The sequence below is a fragment of the Ictalurus punctatus genome, chromosome 15, assembly GCF_001660625.3.
Source record: "Ictalurus punctatus breed USDA103 chromosome 15, Coco_2.0, whole genome shotgun sequence".
Taxonomy (NCBI): domain Eukaryota; kingdom Metazoa; phylum Chordata; class Actinopteri; order Siluriformes; family Ictaluridae; genus Ictalurus; species Ictalurus punctatus.
In genome coordinates this window covers 2,605,001-2,621,832 of record NC_030430.2, presented here as the reverse complement: position 1 = coordinate 2,621,832, position 16,832 = coordinate 2,605,001, and the positions used below count along the sequence as shown (strand labels likewise).

At 38.9% G+C, this 16,832-nt stretch overlaps 1 protein-coding gene across 3 annotated transcripts in view; it reads right to left on the bottom strand.

Moving 5' to 3' along the window:
- Window positions 1-908: 908 nt before the first annotated feature.
- The window catches only part of arhgap4a (Rho GTPase activating protein 4a), a 24,353-nt gene continuing 8,429 nt past the window's right edge, over window positions 909-16,832 (bottom strand). For all 3 annotated transcript variants that reach the window (XM_017487609.3, XM_017487608.3, XM_017487607.3), the window contains exons 7-24: window positions 16,593-16,721; window positions 14,394-14,615; window positions 14,203-14,304; window positions 13,894-14,067; window positions 13,709-13,793; window positions 13,527-13,554; window positions 12,287-12,383; window positions 11,238-11,298; window positions 10,043-10,120; window positions 9,834-9,962; window positions 9,445-9,550; window positions 9,085-9,309; window positions 8,870-8,934; window positions 6,064-6,232; window positions 4,698-4,781; window positions 3,382-3,504; window positions 1,590-1,653; window positions 909-1,503 (exon numbers count right to left, since the gene is read on the bottom strand). In XM_017487609.3, the coding sequence (XP_017343098.1) occupies window positions 1,318-1,503; window positions 1,590-1,653; window positions 3,382-3,504; window positions 4,698-4,781; window positions 6,064-6,232; window positions 8,870-8,934; window positions 9,085-9,309; window positions 9,445-9,550; window positions 9,834-9,962; window positions 10,043-10,120; window positions 11,238-11,298; window positions 12,287-12,383; window positions 13,527-13,554; window positions 13,709-13,793; window positions 13,894-14,067; window positions 14,203-14,304; window positions 14,394-14,615; window positions 16,593-16,721 (2,127 nt within the window). In that variant the 3' untranslated portion in view covers window positions 909-1,317. The remainder of the gene's footprint in view (window positions 1,504-1,589; window positions 1,654-3,381; window positions 3,505-4,697; window positions 4,782-6,063; window positions 6,233-8,869; window positions 8,935-9,084; window positions 9,310-9,444; window positions 9,551-9,833; window positions 9,963-10,042; window positions 10,121-11,237; window positions 11,299-12,286; window positions 12,384-13,526; window positions 13,555-13,708; window positions 13,794-13,893; window positions 14,068-14,202; window positions 14,305-14,393; window positions 14,616-16,592; window positions 16,722-16,832) is intronic.

Genomic DNA, 16,832 nt, shown 5'->3' with positions numbered 1-16,832 from the left:
TCTTTTCTCTTTGAAAAATAGTGCAAGAATGCATAATACACTGTATAGAGAAAAAGGCATGTGACTAGATTCCAAAAAACATTACAGCTAGCTATTTGATAAACTCACCTGGCCCTTACAGGAGAAAAAAAACAAAAAAACCCCCACATGGTCACAAAAGCATCCTTCAGGTTGGAAATGCAGGGACACATTTAATGCCAAAGTGAGGACTATAAGATTGCAGTTTGGCAATCAAGAATCCTGTGGTATGTCTAAGTGAAACAAAGAAACTTTGTAGAGACCAAATCTGTAGAGAGCTGTGTGACCATTTAAAAAACCCCAAACAAACCCAACTTCCAAAAATGTGTATTTAAAAGGTGCAGATGGAAAGCCACCACCAAAGGGGGGGGGGGGGGGGGGGGGGGGGATCATTGTGGAAGTTTGATATCCAAAGTGGGGGGAAAAAAACACAATTTAATTTGGTATTTGGTCAAATATGCAATACTCGTGTGAGTGCTGAAAGAATCGGGCTTGGTAACATTAATCACACCAAGATCCTAAACCATTTAATTTTACACAGTAAACTGAGCATTGAACAATAAATAAAATTATAACATTCCGCTATAATATACAGTATTTATGTGTGTGTGTGTGTATATATATATATATATATATATATATATATATATATATATATATATATATATATATATATATGTTTTAATTAGCTCACAAAATGAAGTAAATAATTCATTGACAGTGGTGCTAGAAGTATTTTGTGTGAGTTATGTATAGTGCAAGTGTTTAACCTTCTATTAATACAAAAGTTCAAAAGAAATACTTAGTGGATTAATAAATACAGTGAATTTAAATAAACTGGGGGTATTTCATGACACTTTACATTGAAAGAAGATGCTCACAGGTTCACATATATTGTACTTTTTTTTTAATTTTTATTGCAAAACACTAAACATCTCTAGACTGTTCTGCACAATTTGGAGAATAAATAGCCAAAGCAAATAAATTACTACTTAAGCTGAGTGAACTGAATTAGGCCACTGAGGATTTGATGAAAACAAGCATAAATTAGGAAGTTACAGCAGTGCTATCGTCATGTAACATGATCATAGACTAGTCCGAGAAATCGTCTGCACTGCATTTATCAAGGGATTAAAAAAAAATAAATATCATGAGGAACTAAATCAGAACCACAGATTACCATGCCATTACGGGAACACGTATTTAAGTTCTCTTTTTTTTGTGTGTAGTAACAGACGTATTGTGCACGTCTCTTCGCATCAGTCTCACTGTGTCTCAAGATTTCACTCCTCTCATTTCTCAGTTCATCTGTTCAGATGATTTAAAATAGCCTTTTCCTTTCTGCGGGGTCATTCCTCTCTTGTTTAAGGTTTGCGTGGAGCCTGAGGAATACGAGGGTGGGACAGAAGATGGAGAGACGTGCTCCTGCTGTTGCTGGCGAACGAGAAGCTCCTTGAAGACAGAGTTCATCTGTTGACACACCTCCTGCAAGAGCACATTATTTTCCATCAGTTATCCTTCCAGCAGAAAATGGTCAGCAAATGAACAGATTCAGAAAGACGTTTCCTAACCTTGTCCACCGATATTTTTGCGTCCTCTCTTTCGCTGTCTGCTGCAGTCCTTCTTATCTGGGTGCTGGTAAAGGGACAGATAAATGTTTGGGCAGTTTGTCTATAGCCAGGCATGAACTACATTTACTCTCATTCATTACTGTACTGAATTAATTCATTGTAACATACTTTTTTTTTTTTGGAGTATAATTAAATCACAGACTTTTACTTGAGTATTTTTTTCCATTAGATTTTTTTTTGTCAGTGTTACTTAGTAAAACAAAAATAATACAGACTCTAAGAGTGTAAGATAATAATAATAATAATTTTTTTTTTTTAAAATAGACAGTATGTGCACATTTTCAATAATAAAATTTTGAGACCCAATCAAAATAAAGCAGCTTCCTGATTAAAATCTACACTTCAGGTGCCAAATGCTTATACAGTGGCAGCAATGTCTGAGACAGTGGAGACAGCATCCCTGACCCAATCTTTTTTAACATAAGGACCTGGTCTCTACTTTAATCTCGAAAGATTTCCTGTTTGCTACCGAGTGAGCTAACATTACGCTAACTGCTGCGTGTAAATACTAAAATTAGCCATGTTTGCTAGTAAGTGAGCTAACATTGCGTTAAATGCTGTGTGTAAATAATAAGATTAGCCATGTTTGCTAGTAAGCGAGCTAACGTTGCGTTAAATGCTGTGTGTAAATACTAAAATTAGCCATGTTTGCTAGTAAGCGAGCTAACGTTGCGTTAAATGCTGTGTGTAAATACTAAAATTAGCCATGTTTGCTAGTAAGCGAGCTAACGTTGCGTTAAATGCTGTGTGTAAATAATAAGATTAGCCATGTTTGCTAGTAAGCGAGCTAACGTTGCGTTAAATGCTGTGTGTAAATACTAAAATTAGCCATGTTTGCTAGTAAGCGAGCTAACGTTGCGTTAAATGCTGTGTGTAAATAATAAGATTAGCCATGTTTGCTAGTAAGCGAGCTAACGTTGCGTTAAATGCTGTGTGTAAATACGAAAATTAGCCATGTTTGCTAGTAAGTGAGCTAACATTGCGTTAAATGCTGTGTGTAAATACTAAAATTAGCCATGTTTGCTAGTAAGTGAGCTAACATTGCGTTAAATGCTGTGTGTAAATAATAAGATTAGCCATGGTTGCTAGTAAGCGAGCTAAGGTTGCGTTAAATGCTGTGTGTAAATACTAAAATTAGCCATGTTTGCTAGTAAGCGAGCTAACGTCGCGTTAAATGCTGTGTGTAAATACTAAAATTAGCCATGTTTGCTAGTAAGCGAGCTAACGTTGCGTTAAATGCTGTGTGTAAATACTAAAATTAGCCATGTTTGCTAGTAAGCGAGCTAACGTTGCGTTAAATGCTGTGTGTAAATAATAAAATTAGCCATGTTTGCTAGTAAGCGAGCTAACGTTGCGTTAAATGCTGTGTGTAAATACTAAAATTAGCCAAGTTTGCTAGTAAGCGAGCTAACGTTGCATTAAATGCTGTGTGTACATAATAAGATTAGCCAAGTTTGCTAGTAAGCGAGCTAACGTTGCGTTAAATGCTGTGTGTACATAATAAGATTAGCCAAGTTTGCTAGTAAGCGAGCTAACGTTGCGTTAAATGCTGTGTGTACATAATAAGATTAGCCAAGTTTGCTAGTACGCGAGCTAACGTTACGCTAACCGCTGTGCATGTATTTCTGTAAATTTAGTTCATTTGGTTCATCGTGATACTTCAGCTGGTATACATAAGATATGTGTATGGTATCATGACAACCATAGTGTGAAAAGCGTGTCGATTGCATACTCTGTTTTTCGTAAAGCCCTCGGAGAAGTGCTCAAGAGTTGCGCTGTGGGTAACTGTAAGGAAATCTTCCCCGCAATAGCTTGGCTGGAACCGAGCCCCGACTTGTCACTGAACACTTTGATCCTAGGAAATGAACATAACGCAGAGAAGCAACGGCATCAAACAAAGACACATTTCAAACCTATTTTCATTCTTGATTTTCAATCATGGAGATTGTGCACAAAAAAATGTTTAAACAGAATGAAAATGGTGTAAACAGCAATAACACACAGCTGTAGATTTCGATCCCTAATGAGCAAGAAAGGAAGAAATCGTGAGAGGAAACCAGACTCAAAAAGGAAGTGATGTTGGATAGCGGGATTATAAGTCCTTCTAGTTTACAGTTACACTTGTAGTAGAGATGCACCGATGTATCGGCCAGTAAAGGCTATTTGTTACGCTATCGGCCGATAGTTTAAAAACATCCGATGATCGGGGCCGATTATATCCTGTCAATCAAAAGAGGGCGGGAAAACACATGGATTTCGTGCTGTGTGTAAAGAAGATGTCTCTTGTGTGGAATGACGACAAAACTGCAGTTTGTAATCTCTGTAATCTCTGCACTGATAAAATTTTACACCGGAAGTGAGCAGCAGTGAAGCGGGAGTTCCACTTTTTTGCCTCGCTGCTCGCGCCGCGCTGAATTAAAGGGCCAGTACACCGTTTAAAGATTTAAATGAAGATGAGATGACAAAAAAAGGATATATTGCACAGAACAATATATTAGTAGAGTAGTGTATTTCATATCCAGTGAATGTTAATATATAAAAAGTTGATATTATATATGACCAGTTTGATGTTCAGTGATGAAGTAGAAATGCTTTTGTGTTTGGAGAGTGAATGTGAGACTAACAGGAAGTTGTGTTTTTTTTGTTTGTTTTTTTTTTACAATTCAGTCAGTGTTTATATGAGTGTTTACATTCAATAAGTTAATAATCTTACTTTAATCTTCAGAACTGAGTTCATGTGTTCATGTTGGAGTAATGTGTTTTGTGTTTATGAGACCAGTTACTGTGAAACAACTTGTGGAAATGGAGAGAATAAAGGTTTTATTTGCATTTCCTTCAGAATTGTGGAATGAAATATTATTCGTTTATAAGAAGGCATAAAAGGCAGAAGTATCGGTATCGGCCGATATCACTCTGAATAACCGCTTATCGGTATCGGCTGAGAGATTTAGTATCGGTGCATCTCTAACTTGTAGAAGGGTACCATTCATTAACATTGTTATGATTGTAGACCATAGAAGGTGAATCTTCTGTGATTCTTCCTTTTACCGTGTTTGTGTCGGCCCGGTTGCCTGATCCTCTCCCTGGCTTCCACTGTTGCGTATTTCTTTGTGCTCCGGCCCTCCCTCCATGCTGCAGGATAAAAAAATGTGAAGCAAGGATACAAAGGGACAGGTTATTTAGTGTGAAGACTGTTCTCTTCTGTGAATATACTGAAATCCAGTCATTACTCTTTGTTCCTCTCTGTCACCCATGCCTCCGCTACCTCTGCACACTACTACACACTGGTCACCTCACTGACAGCTCAAGGACAGTCATGGACAACCTCTTCACAGGTTTCTGTCACTTTTGGGCATGTTGCACTATTCCTAAGAACACTATTACTACAGGGTGTCCCAAAAGTCTCTATACGCAGGAGAAAGTAACACTTTTTAGGAAAATATCTTGCAAATTTTTTTACTCACAGTGCTGTGAAAAAATACCCCCCCCCTCCCTGATTTCTTCTGTTTTTGCGTATATCTCATACTAAATAGTTTTAGATCTTCAAATGAAATACAACATAAAACAAAGGCAACCTGAGTAACCTGAGTCTTTCCCATAATGTTGCTGAGCGTAGACCTGACCAACTGAAGCAACCCCAGATCATAACACTGCCTCCAGAGGTTTGTACAGTAGGCACTCTGCATGATGGGTGCATCGCTTCATGTATTTCCCTTCTTTCTCTGATGCACAAATCGCTTTGGAATGGGGTAAGTATGGACTCCTCAGACCACATGACCTTTTTCCGTTGCTCCACAATCCGATCTTTATGCTCCCTAGCAAAGTGAAGTCGTTTTTATCTGATTAGACCACACAGCTGTTTAGTTCCAATCCGGTAAATCTCACTGTGCATGTAGAAATGCTCTTACTTTCACTATTAAACATAGCCGTGAGTTATACTGTTTTTTTTTTTTTTACGATGCGACTTCACCAAGCGTTTGAAACATCTCCGATCACGATCGTTCAAGATTTTGGACGTTTTGCGACTACATTTCTTCCTCAAAGGTGACGGTTCACCACTCTCGTTCCAGGTTTTAACAGTGCGTTGGACAGTTTTTAACCCAGCTCCAGGGATTCCAGCAATCTCCTCCAGGGATTTCTTTGCTTGATGCAGGCCAATAATTGACCCCTTCTGAAATACAGTAACATCTTTTCCACGACCATGGGGATACATCTTCCTACATGATTGTTTAATAAACGAGAAGCTACACGCTGCATCAGTTAGGGTTAAAAGAATCGTTGCCAGCTGACACATTAATCACTGCATTAATGATCCAATCACTGGAACATTATCACACAAATCCTGTCGCCTTGACTACTAGACTCTTACCAGAAAAGGATCATCTGAGTATAATCTCCTGTGTGGATGACTCACCTCAACACACTGATGTATTTATTCGGGATAAGCCCCTTAGAGCCGTCTATTTCTCCTCTCCACCATTCTGAAGAGGCTCTGCTGTAAAGGCGGAGACGCCCACCCTGTTTGAAGGACAGCTCAGTTGAGGAACGGGCCGTGTAGTCGAACAAGGCCACTCCTTCCAGCTCTGCACAGAAAAGTTAGAAATGTTCCCGACATACAATCAGTTCTAAAAGTCGACTGTTAAGAACTGTTTAAGCATTTTAATAGGTCGATATATATTTTTGTCTACATATAAACGTTTTTTTTTAAAATGATGAACTATACTAGCTAAATAGATTTTTTTTAAAAAATTGAGACGTTAAATAGAACGATAAAATAGTTAGTTATATCACAGATTTATTGAATGCTTGATTCTGATTGGTCAGAAGGTGTTGATTAATCTTCTGTAACATTTATTAAAATGCTTTGACATTTTATATGAAGTGCTCATTCTGATACATTTCCATAGTAACAACTTACACAGGGACTTATAAGACTGATTCTCCACGTAAATGTTGTTGTTGTTTTTTTTTTAATCCTGTGTAATTATTGAAATGGTAAAGCCCTTTGTAACATAATGAGCTGAATTTTTTGTAATATTAATTCAAGAGAGAGAAATAAATACGATGCTGGTGGGGGAATGACTGTTTATAATTGTTTGTAGTAATTGATAACAGGAACTAAATTAAATGGATAAAACGTGTGACGTGTCATTCATATTCATAAATAAGAAATTGTTAGTGTAGTAAACTGCCGTGGTACAAGAAGAATACAACACTTTGGGACACTTTCTTTTATTCGAAAAGAATCCACTTTGTTGTGGTCATTCATCACAGTACCTCAGTGACCATTATTTTCCTATAACACTATACTCTATATATTGTCCCATTACTCCATCAGAAGAAAGAATATTTCTGCATAAATGTGACCTAAAACATCATCAGATTTTCACACAAGTCCTAAAAGTAGACAACGAGAACCCAGTTAAACAAATGAAAATGTAAAAAATATTATATTTGGTCATTTATTTATTGAGGAAAATGATCCGATATTACATCTGTGAGAGGTAAAAGTATGTGAAGCTCTAGGAGTAGCAGTTAATTTAAAGGTGAGATTAGAGTGAGGTATTTTCAATCAATGGGATGACAATCAGGTGTGAGTGAGTGAGCGTCTTGTTTTAATTAAGGAACAGGGATCTATCAAAATCTGATCTTCACAACACATGTTTGTGGACGTTTTTCATGGCATGAACAAAGGAGATTTCTGAGGAATTCAGAAAAAGAGTTGTTGATGCTCATCGGGCTGGAAAAGTTTACAAAACCATCTCTAAAGAGTTTGGACTCCACCAATCCACAGTCAGACAGATTGTGTACAAATGGAGGAAATGCAAGACCATTGTTACCTTCCTCAGGAGTGGAGACCAGCAAAGATCACTCCAAGTGCAGGACGTGTAATATTCTGTGAGGGCACAAAGGAACTAAAGGTCTCTCTCACATTGGCTAATGTTAATGTTCATGAGCCAGCATCAGGAGAACACTGGACAACAATGGTGTGCATGGCAGGGGTGCAAGGAGAAAGCCACTGCTCTCCAAACAGAACATCGCTGCATGTCTGCAGTTTTTTAAAGATCACGTGGACAAGGCGGAAGGCTATTGGAAAAATGTTTTGTGGAGAGATGAGACCAAAATGGAACTTTGGGTTTAAATTGGAAGTGCTATATTTTGAGAAAGAAAAACACAGCATTCCAGCATAAGAACCTTATCCCATCTGTAATCCCATGCTGGTGGTAGTATCATGGTTTGGGCCAGTTTTACAGCGTCTGGGTCAGGACGACTCGCCATCATTGATGAAGCAATGAATTCTGAATTAAATCAGCGAATTTTAAGGGAAAATGTCAGGACATCTGTTCATGCTCTGAATCTGAAGAGAAAGTGGGTCATGCCACAAGACATCGACCCCAAGCACACAAGTCGTTCTACCAAAGAACGGTTAAAGTAGAATAAAGTTAATGTTTTAGAATGGCCAAGTCAAAGTCCTGACCTTAATCCAGTAAAAAAAAATGTGCAAGAACCTGAAGCAAGCAATTCATGTGAGGAAGCCCACCTTAATCCCAGAGTTGAAGTCTCATTTGTTTAATTGGGTTGTCTTTGTCTACTTTTAAGACATCTGATGATGTTTTAGGTCATATTTATGCAGGAATATATTGAAAATTCGAACGGGTTCACAAACTTTCAAGCACCATTGTTAAGTATGATACGGGTCACATGGCAGATTTCAGTGCTTCATTTCAGTGACCTGATTGTGTTTCTTCATTAATCTTCTTCTCAATAGTACCATGGTAGTTCTTAAAGAAACTACAGTCCTGTTGAAGTGGAACTGAAAGTACAAATACACTCAGTGCTGTTGGTGGTCTGCTTACACGTAAGAACAAAAGGGGACTTTTTAGACTTTTTAGCATAGATCAGATCTCAGAGCTCCTACCACTACTCCTTTACCACAGCATTACATAGAAAAAAATTCATTCTTATCAAAGAATGTTTTATATATATATATATATATATATATATATATATATATATATATATATATATATATATATATATATATAATTTGACTTTATTATGTGCTTATTTGATTTGATTATACATTAGTCACACCACTAGAATAATATTTTGCAATTATTTTAATAAAAAATGATGTATGCATGGCTTGAGACATTTTATTTCAGAAAACTGTGCAGGGATTTCACAACAGGAAAAAAAAAAAAAAAAAAAAAGCTTACCATCTTTGACTTCTTTGTTTGGAGACATGTCTGGTTCCACTTCTGACTCCTCTGTAGTAGCCTCACTGCAAACACACACACACACACACACACACACACACACACACACACACACACACACACACACACACACACACACACACAATTTATGCTCATAAGTGTTTGTACATATAGTTATGTTTATGTGTCTGTGTCTGTCTATGTGGGGTTCTCACGTATCATCTGGCTCTAGCGTCATGCATGTCTCATACACAGGTCCGTCTAATTCATTCTGGTTGGGGAAGATGCTCTCATGCTGGATAATGATTGTTTTGACAAGAGCATTGATGTGCTGGAGAGTAACAGCATCTGCGTCCTCAGGCCCTCTAATCAGACTGGGTCCGAAACACACAGCCAGGTTGTAGGGCTGCATCATGTTTTCATCGCTGTATTGGGAGATACTACACACACACACACACACAGAGAGAGAGAGAGAGAGAGAGAGAGAGAGAGAGAGAGAGAGAGACTCAGAGTTGTGGATGACTTATTTATGTATTTAAAGGGCGTTAGACCACGACTAGTGGTTTATTACTCACTGGTGGAGGAATGCAAACAGGTATCTCATCACCACAACTACTGGAGAAGGGTAGGAAAGAATAACCGCCTTTAACTGTGCTACTTTCTCCGATTCATCTTCTATTCCTAGAAATGAAGGTAAAAGGTGACGTTCATATTCAATTCAACTCAACTAGAGTTCAAAAATCTGAGTCTGTACTGTAGTTTCATTTAAAAAAAAAAAAAAGTTAAATACAAATCCTAACAATCGTTTTTTAAAAATCCGTTTTCAGACAATGATTTTGAAATTTATGTTCGAAGAATTCGGTATGTATTCTTTCATAATTCATAATATATTTGAAATACGTGTTTTTGGGCTTGAAAATGCTCTCGGCGCTCTCATTTGTGAGACAGACAAACATTCCCTTACGTCCGCACTCCATCAGTAGGTCATAGCTGTCTTTAGGAAAAAGCGGGTTTTCCATTCCTCTGAAATAGAGCTTCAGCACACAAGCCACTGAGTCCAAGTCACAAATTTCCTCAGCCAGAGGGTCGTCTCCTACAAACCGAGACACAGAAATTTAGCCCAAACTGCATTATTAATGACCCACAGCAGTCTGAAGGAGTGAACGCACGTACCTTTCTCGAACAGGTCTCTGAGCCGATTGACCTCCAGCTGAGAGCCTGGGACTCGAAAGATGCCCTCATGGTGCAGGCCTTGTCAGAGACAGTTAGTTTTGTAGGCATTGTTAAGATATTGTGTACAGTAGGTCTTTCCATATTAGCAGAGCAAAGAAAAAGGTGTACAGAAAAAAGGTCTTTGGTACTGGGCACAGGCTGAATCAAGCATAGAAGATGTGATCTGGCTCTTGTAACATGCCTTCATATTGTCATAGGTCGTGCCAAATTTTAAAAAATAAATAAAAAAAAGAAGCATACAGAAGTGTCATGAAGAAATCTTAAAGATTTCTTGGCACTGACCAAACTGAAACACATAAAGGTGAAATAAAGTCCGTTAGCGTAATCCCATAAAGAACTCTCTGACTTGGTCTACCTCCTTTGCAACAGTAAGTCAGGGGTGTCGCTTGTGGACATTTATGAAGCCCTGGCATTGAGTTTACCATGTACCATCACCAGATTTCACAGACTGAATATTGCTAGTGTTTCTCATCCTCAATAGAGTACAGCATCCGGACTTTAATTTTCATAATTCTCCTCTATATCGACACTCTGAGCTATTATCATCTTCAATAAAGTATACCGAAGCACTATATATGAGTGCTGTTGTGGTGATCTGATGTGGTGAGCTATCAGCATGCGTTTCCTAACTCTGAAGGAAACCGCCCTGTCCACCGTTCAGCCCTGAGACTACAGTTACATATGTGAGCTTACATTTTCCCACCATAAATATGAACATTATGTGAAAAATAATCACTTTGGGGGAAAATTATTATTCTGTTTATTGTAGCAACAACCAAAATAAATAAATAAATAAATAAATAATGGCTGAAGGATTATGGAATAAAAGGTTCTTTAGGGTAACCATCTCAACTTATACAGGAGAGTAAGAAACCATTTTGATTGTGCGGTTCTACTGTATTGTGTAACCCAGTCTCGGAAAAACAAACAAACAAACAAACAAACAAACAAACAAACAAAAAAAAAAGGTTCTGTATTTTCAGTAGCCTTCAGAATTTACAGCCTAAAAACGATCCCGTTCTTCAGAGTCAGTTTTTGTATATGCAGATACATTTCATTTTCAAGGCATCTTTCCTGTACAGAATTTCGCAGCATGTGCCTGCACAGCACTACACGTTCGTAAAAGACTGATTACCATGAAGGTTGATGAATCTGATGCAGCTCTCTACCACCAAAGGAATGGGTTCTCCAGAAGCCTGCAGAACAGAACCTGAGCTTTACAAATGAGACAGTGCTCCCGACGAAAATCATTAATAACACAAATGCAAGCATGCTTCTCAATATCATTTGGTGCATTTAGAGTTGTGCAAAAAAGTTTGCATACCCCATGCAGAATCTGCTAAATATCAATACTTACAAAAAATAAGACGGATCATAAAAATCCCGTGTTATTTTTTATTTAGTACTGTCCTGAAGAAGCTATTCCACATAGCATGTAGTCATATAACATATAGTCCACAAGACAAGATAATACAAAATTACCCCGTTCAAAAGTTTACACACGCTTGATTATTAATCCTGTGTGTCGTCACCTGGATGATCAGCGACTGTGTTTATGTTTTGTGAGAGTTCTTCACGAGTCTCTTGTTTGTCCTGAGCAGTTAAACCGCCCCACTGTTCTTCAGAAAAATCCTCCAGGTCCTCCACACTCTTTACTTTTCCAGCATCTTCTGCATATTTGACCCCTTTCCGACAGCGACTATATGATGTTCAGATCCGTCTTTTCTCACTGAGGACGACTGAGGGACTCGTACACGACTATTACGAAAGATGTAAACATTCACCGATGCTCAAGAAGGTATTGCCCACTGTTTCTTCAGATTTTTCTGAAGAACAGTGGGCAGTTTAACTGCTCAGGACAAACCAGGGACTCATGAGCAACTCTCAGAAAACATAAACACAGTCGTTGATCACAGTATTAATAATCAAGCGCATGCAAACTTTTGACCTGGTTCATTTGTGTAAATTCAATTATTATTGTGTCTTGTGGACTATATGTAAATCTGTTATGTGAAATAGCTTAGTCAGGACAGGATTGAATAAAAAACAACATGGGGGTTTTTACGGTCGCGCTTATTTTGTTAACAGTATTAAGATTTAGCAGATTCTGCAAGGGGTATGCAAACTTTTGGGCACAACTCTATATGTGTGCACAACAATTCTACAGCCAGACAGACAGAATACCTGGATGTAAGCGAGCAGGTCTCGAGAGAAAGCTTTCTGGCAGATCTGAGAGTCATGCTGGTTCTTCCTCTGACGGACAGACCTCCTGGAACGCATTCTGACGCGAGAAATGTAACTGTGATTAACAAGAGACTGCGGAGGAGTGGAAAATATAATGACATTTTACAAGGGCTACTGTCATACCAAGAAGTTCTGGCTCATACTCAATGACTCAGTAACGATTCACTGTGAATCGCTATACAGAATTGACACCAATACAACGATTCTATCCTGTAATAAAATGCCACTTCAACAGGAACAGCTATACACCTTCTAATTCAGCCAATCATGTGACAGCAGCACAATGCATAAAATCATGCAGCGCTTCAGTTATAGGGGGGAAAAAAAAATATGACAGGCTTTTCGAAACTGCTGATCTCCTGGGATTTTCACGCACATCAGACTTTACACAGAATGGTGCGGAAAACAAACAAAAAAACATCCAGTGAGTCCAGTTCTACAGGCAGGAATTGTTGATGAGAGGTCAGAATGGCCAGAATCGTTTAATTATGGTTCTGTAAGACAAGTAACTACTCTTTATTAACCATGATGAACGGAAATGCATCTCAGAACACACAACATTTTCCAGTGTTGTCCAGTTTCAGTGCACCTATCCCCATTGCAGGCTTAGATTCCTGTTCTTGGCTGACAGGATTGGAAACCAATGCGGTTTGCTGCTGTTGTAGCCCATTCGCCTCAAGGTGAGGCATGTTATGCTTTCTGAGACGCTTTTCTGCTCAGTCACAGTTAACGAGTGGCTATTTGTACAGTCAGTGCAGCGGTAGCTCGGTAGTTAAAGGCTCTGGGTTACTCATCAGAAGGTCAGGAGTTCAAGCCGCAGCACTACCAAGCTACCACTGTTGGGACCTTTGGGCAAGGCCCTTAACCCTCCATTGCTCAGTTGTATAAAATGAGATAAGTCTAAGTCGCGTCCGCCAAAATGCCGTAAATATTTGCGTTAATGTAGCCTCCTCGTCAGCGTGAACATGGGTAATTGCATGAATGAGCAGAAATACACATGTTCCTATTAAAGTGCCCACTGAGTGTTTCTTTTACCAAGTAAATAACATAAATAAATTCAATTGAAATTGAAAAATGTCTGCGTTACATTCATTGAAGAGTGTGATCCTGTTCTGTTTTGGTTTTCAACCATTAAAATAGTTTCCTCCCAGTAATAAAGAGAAAGGTCTTGTTTCCTTACCTGTGATGCCGACCATCCACAGTTCCAGCTGGTTATTGACAGGCATTAAAACAAACAAACAAACAAACAAACAAAAAACCCGCTTTTAATATATACATATGTATATTTTTTGGGATGCGAATTAGGGCTCACTTGAGTAGGTTTCTAAAGATTTTTTTGAGAGATTTAAGCGGATATTTTACCTTTTTGTATTGCAACTTGGAGAAGGTCATGCTTCGCCTGTAGTTTCGATATTAATAAGCCGTTAATCAGATGGTCCTTAAATTTCTGTGAGTCAGAACAAAAAGACCCATTTTAAAGTTCAGACAGCGACAACGACTATGAACTAGTGCTAGAGACTTAGCACTGGCTTTGCAAAACGATTTACCGTAGAGTACGAGTTTTCCGTCTCTTGCAAATTGGATCGACGTCTCGCTTGATTGATCTTATTGTTAGACGCTTCACTGATGTTCTCTAGAGATTGGCTGTGTTCAGGCCTGAAGACATCCTCGGTGATGTACTCAATCAGGGCAGAATGAGAAAGCTGCAGCATTTTACTCAACTGTCAAGGAATAATAATAATAATAACAAATATATGGGTTACCAGGGTTTATACAGTACAAAAAAATCATTTGACTGATATCTATAACGATTGTACGGATCAGAACCGTATCATGTTTGTGTTTTATGGAACTACCTCTTCATTCTCTGCAGTAACCGTGTTGAGTCTGGTCTTCAGCTGGTGGAATCGAGTATCGAGCTCACTCTTCACCTCAAAATCAGCATTCACTTCACATACCTGTACAAAACAGGAATCAAAATACACTCAAATGTCTGCTCATACACACACACACACACACACACACACACACTCTCAGATACCAGTACCTGGTCTCCCTCGTGAGGCTGGTACTGAAATCGAAGTGGCATGCAGAAAGCCGTATCATGAGCCTGTATCAGTGTGTCTCTGTCCTGGTTCTGATCCAGACCAGAGAGTGCGTTGCCCAACTGCTGCAATCCAGAACCCAGGTTCTGGTGGGCCTGCAAGCGTCTGGACAGGTAAAACTGAAGCACTTGGGACAGGGACTGATGGAAACCTAAATCGCTGAACTAAGGGAACATGTAGAATATTAGTTGAGGAGTTCAAGCTTTCATATTAAAGCATCGGATTCAGGATCAGCGAGTAGACATACGGTAATAACCAACACAATAGACATTACAGATTAGAGTGGATTTACAGAAATCCAGGCGTAGATTTGAATCCCTATTGAGCAAGGCAGAGGTGACAATGGTGAGGAATAATTCCTGACATGATATGAGGAAGAAACGTTAAGAGGAACCAGAGTTTTTTCTGACACTAGATAATAGTGAGGTTATAAATCATAACAGTTTACAGTTGTAGATAATAAAGGGAAACAATACTAAGTGTGTTGAAATGATGATCAGCATGAATACAGTGCTGTGAAACAAGTATTTCTTCTGTTTTTGTGTGTATCTCGTACTAAATATAGTTTCAGATCTTCAAACGAGATACAACATGAAACAAAGGCAACCCGAGTAAATACACAATATTATTATTATTATTTATTCATTTTTATTGAAGCCAAAAAAAAAAAAAAAGTTCTCCAACACCTGTCACCCGTGTGAAAAACTAATTGCCCCCTTAAACTTAAAATCTGGTTGTGGCAGCTTTAGCAGTAATAACTGCAACCAAACGCTTCTGATAACTGGAGATCAGTCTTTCACAGCGCTGTGGTGGAATCTTCTTTGCAGAACTGCTTTAGTTCAGCCACATCGAGGGTTTTCATGCATGAACTGTCCGTTTAAGGTCTTGACACAGCATCTCACTGTCAGGACTTTGACAAGGCCACTCAAAAACTTTAATTTAGCTTTTTTTGAGTCATTCAGAGGTGGACTTACTCCTATGCTTTGGATGATTGTCTTGCTGCATAATCCAGTCGTGCTCGAGTTTCAGCTTACTGAGTGAAACCCGGACATTCTCCTTTAGGATTTTCTGCTAGAAAGCAGAATTCATGATTCCATCAATTACTGCACGTTTCCCAGGCCCTGATGCAGGAAAATCCCCACACCATCACACTTCCACCACCATGCTTCACCGTAGCCATGATGATCTTTTTGTGGAATTCGGTGTTTGGTTTACGGCAGCTGTAACAGGACCCCCGTCTTCCAAACAGTCCCACTTTCAACTCATTAATCATCAGAACATTCTCCCAAAAGGTTTGAGGATCATCAAGCTGTATTTTGGCAAAATTCAGACGAGCCTTAATGTTCGTCTGGGTTAGCAGTGGTTTTCACCTCGTCATTCTTCCATGGACGCCATTTTTACCCAGTGTCTTTCTGATAGTGGAGTCATGAACAGTGACTTTTATTGATGCAAGAGAGGTCTGTAGATCCTTTGATGTTGTCCTTGGCTCTTTTGTGACTTCCTGGATGAGTCGTCGCTGTTCTCTTGGAGAAATTTCAGAAGGTCAACACTTCTGGGAAGGTTCACTACTGTGCAGAGTTTTTCCATGTGGAGATAACGGCTCTCACTGTGGTTCTCTGGAGTCCCAGAGCCTTTGAAATAGCTTTGTAACCCTTCCCAGACTGATGTATTTCAATCACCTTCTTCCTCATCATTTCTGGAATTTCTTTCAACTTTGCCATAGTGTGTTACTCTGTAAGACTTTTTAACCACCTCCATGCTGTTGAAAACGTTCTATGTAAGTGTTGATGTGATTGAACAGGGTTTGCAGTGATCAGGCCAGGTTGTGTCAAGTCCAGCTGAACCCCGTTATCAGTGCAGTTTCATAGATTTCACAAAAACAGAAGAAATCAGGAATACATTTTCACAGCACTGTATATTGTGAATAAGAATCCTGGAATGAGTCTTTCTGAGTACAGCAGCAGTTCTTAATCACCAATGAAAATAATCTAAAATTTGACATTATCCACTGAAGTAAGAATTTAAACTTTCAATCCTAAAAAAACCCCCTGATTTATGTTTTTCCATTTCTTGTACTTGCGTAACTTTTCTCAACTCTTCCATGAAGTACCAGTTAAGCCATGCCAAACCAGGACACTCACATCGATAAGGGCAGAGAGATCTTGTAGGTAATATTTGTTCATGGACGCGTTTGTAGCTTCCAGGTTGAACAGATAGTCATTGCGTGCTTTGGTGCATTTCAGCTGAGTCTCCTGTACTTTACATTGCCTCTGCACACACAAAACAAAGAAGCACAATCAATCTGCAATGGCACAAAGGTGCAAATGGCTCTCCCACGCAAACACGGGCGCAACCACACACAGACGCGACCACACACATCC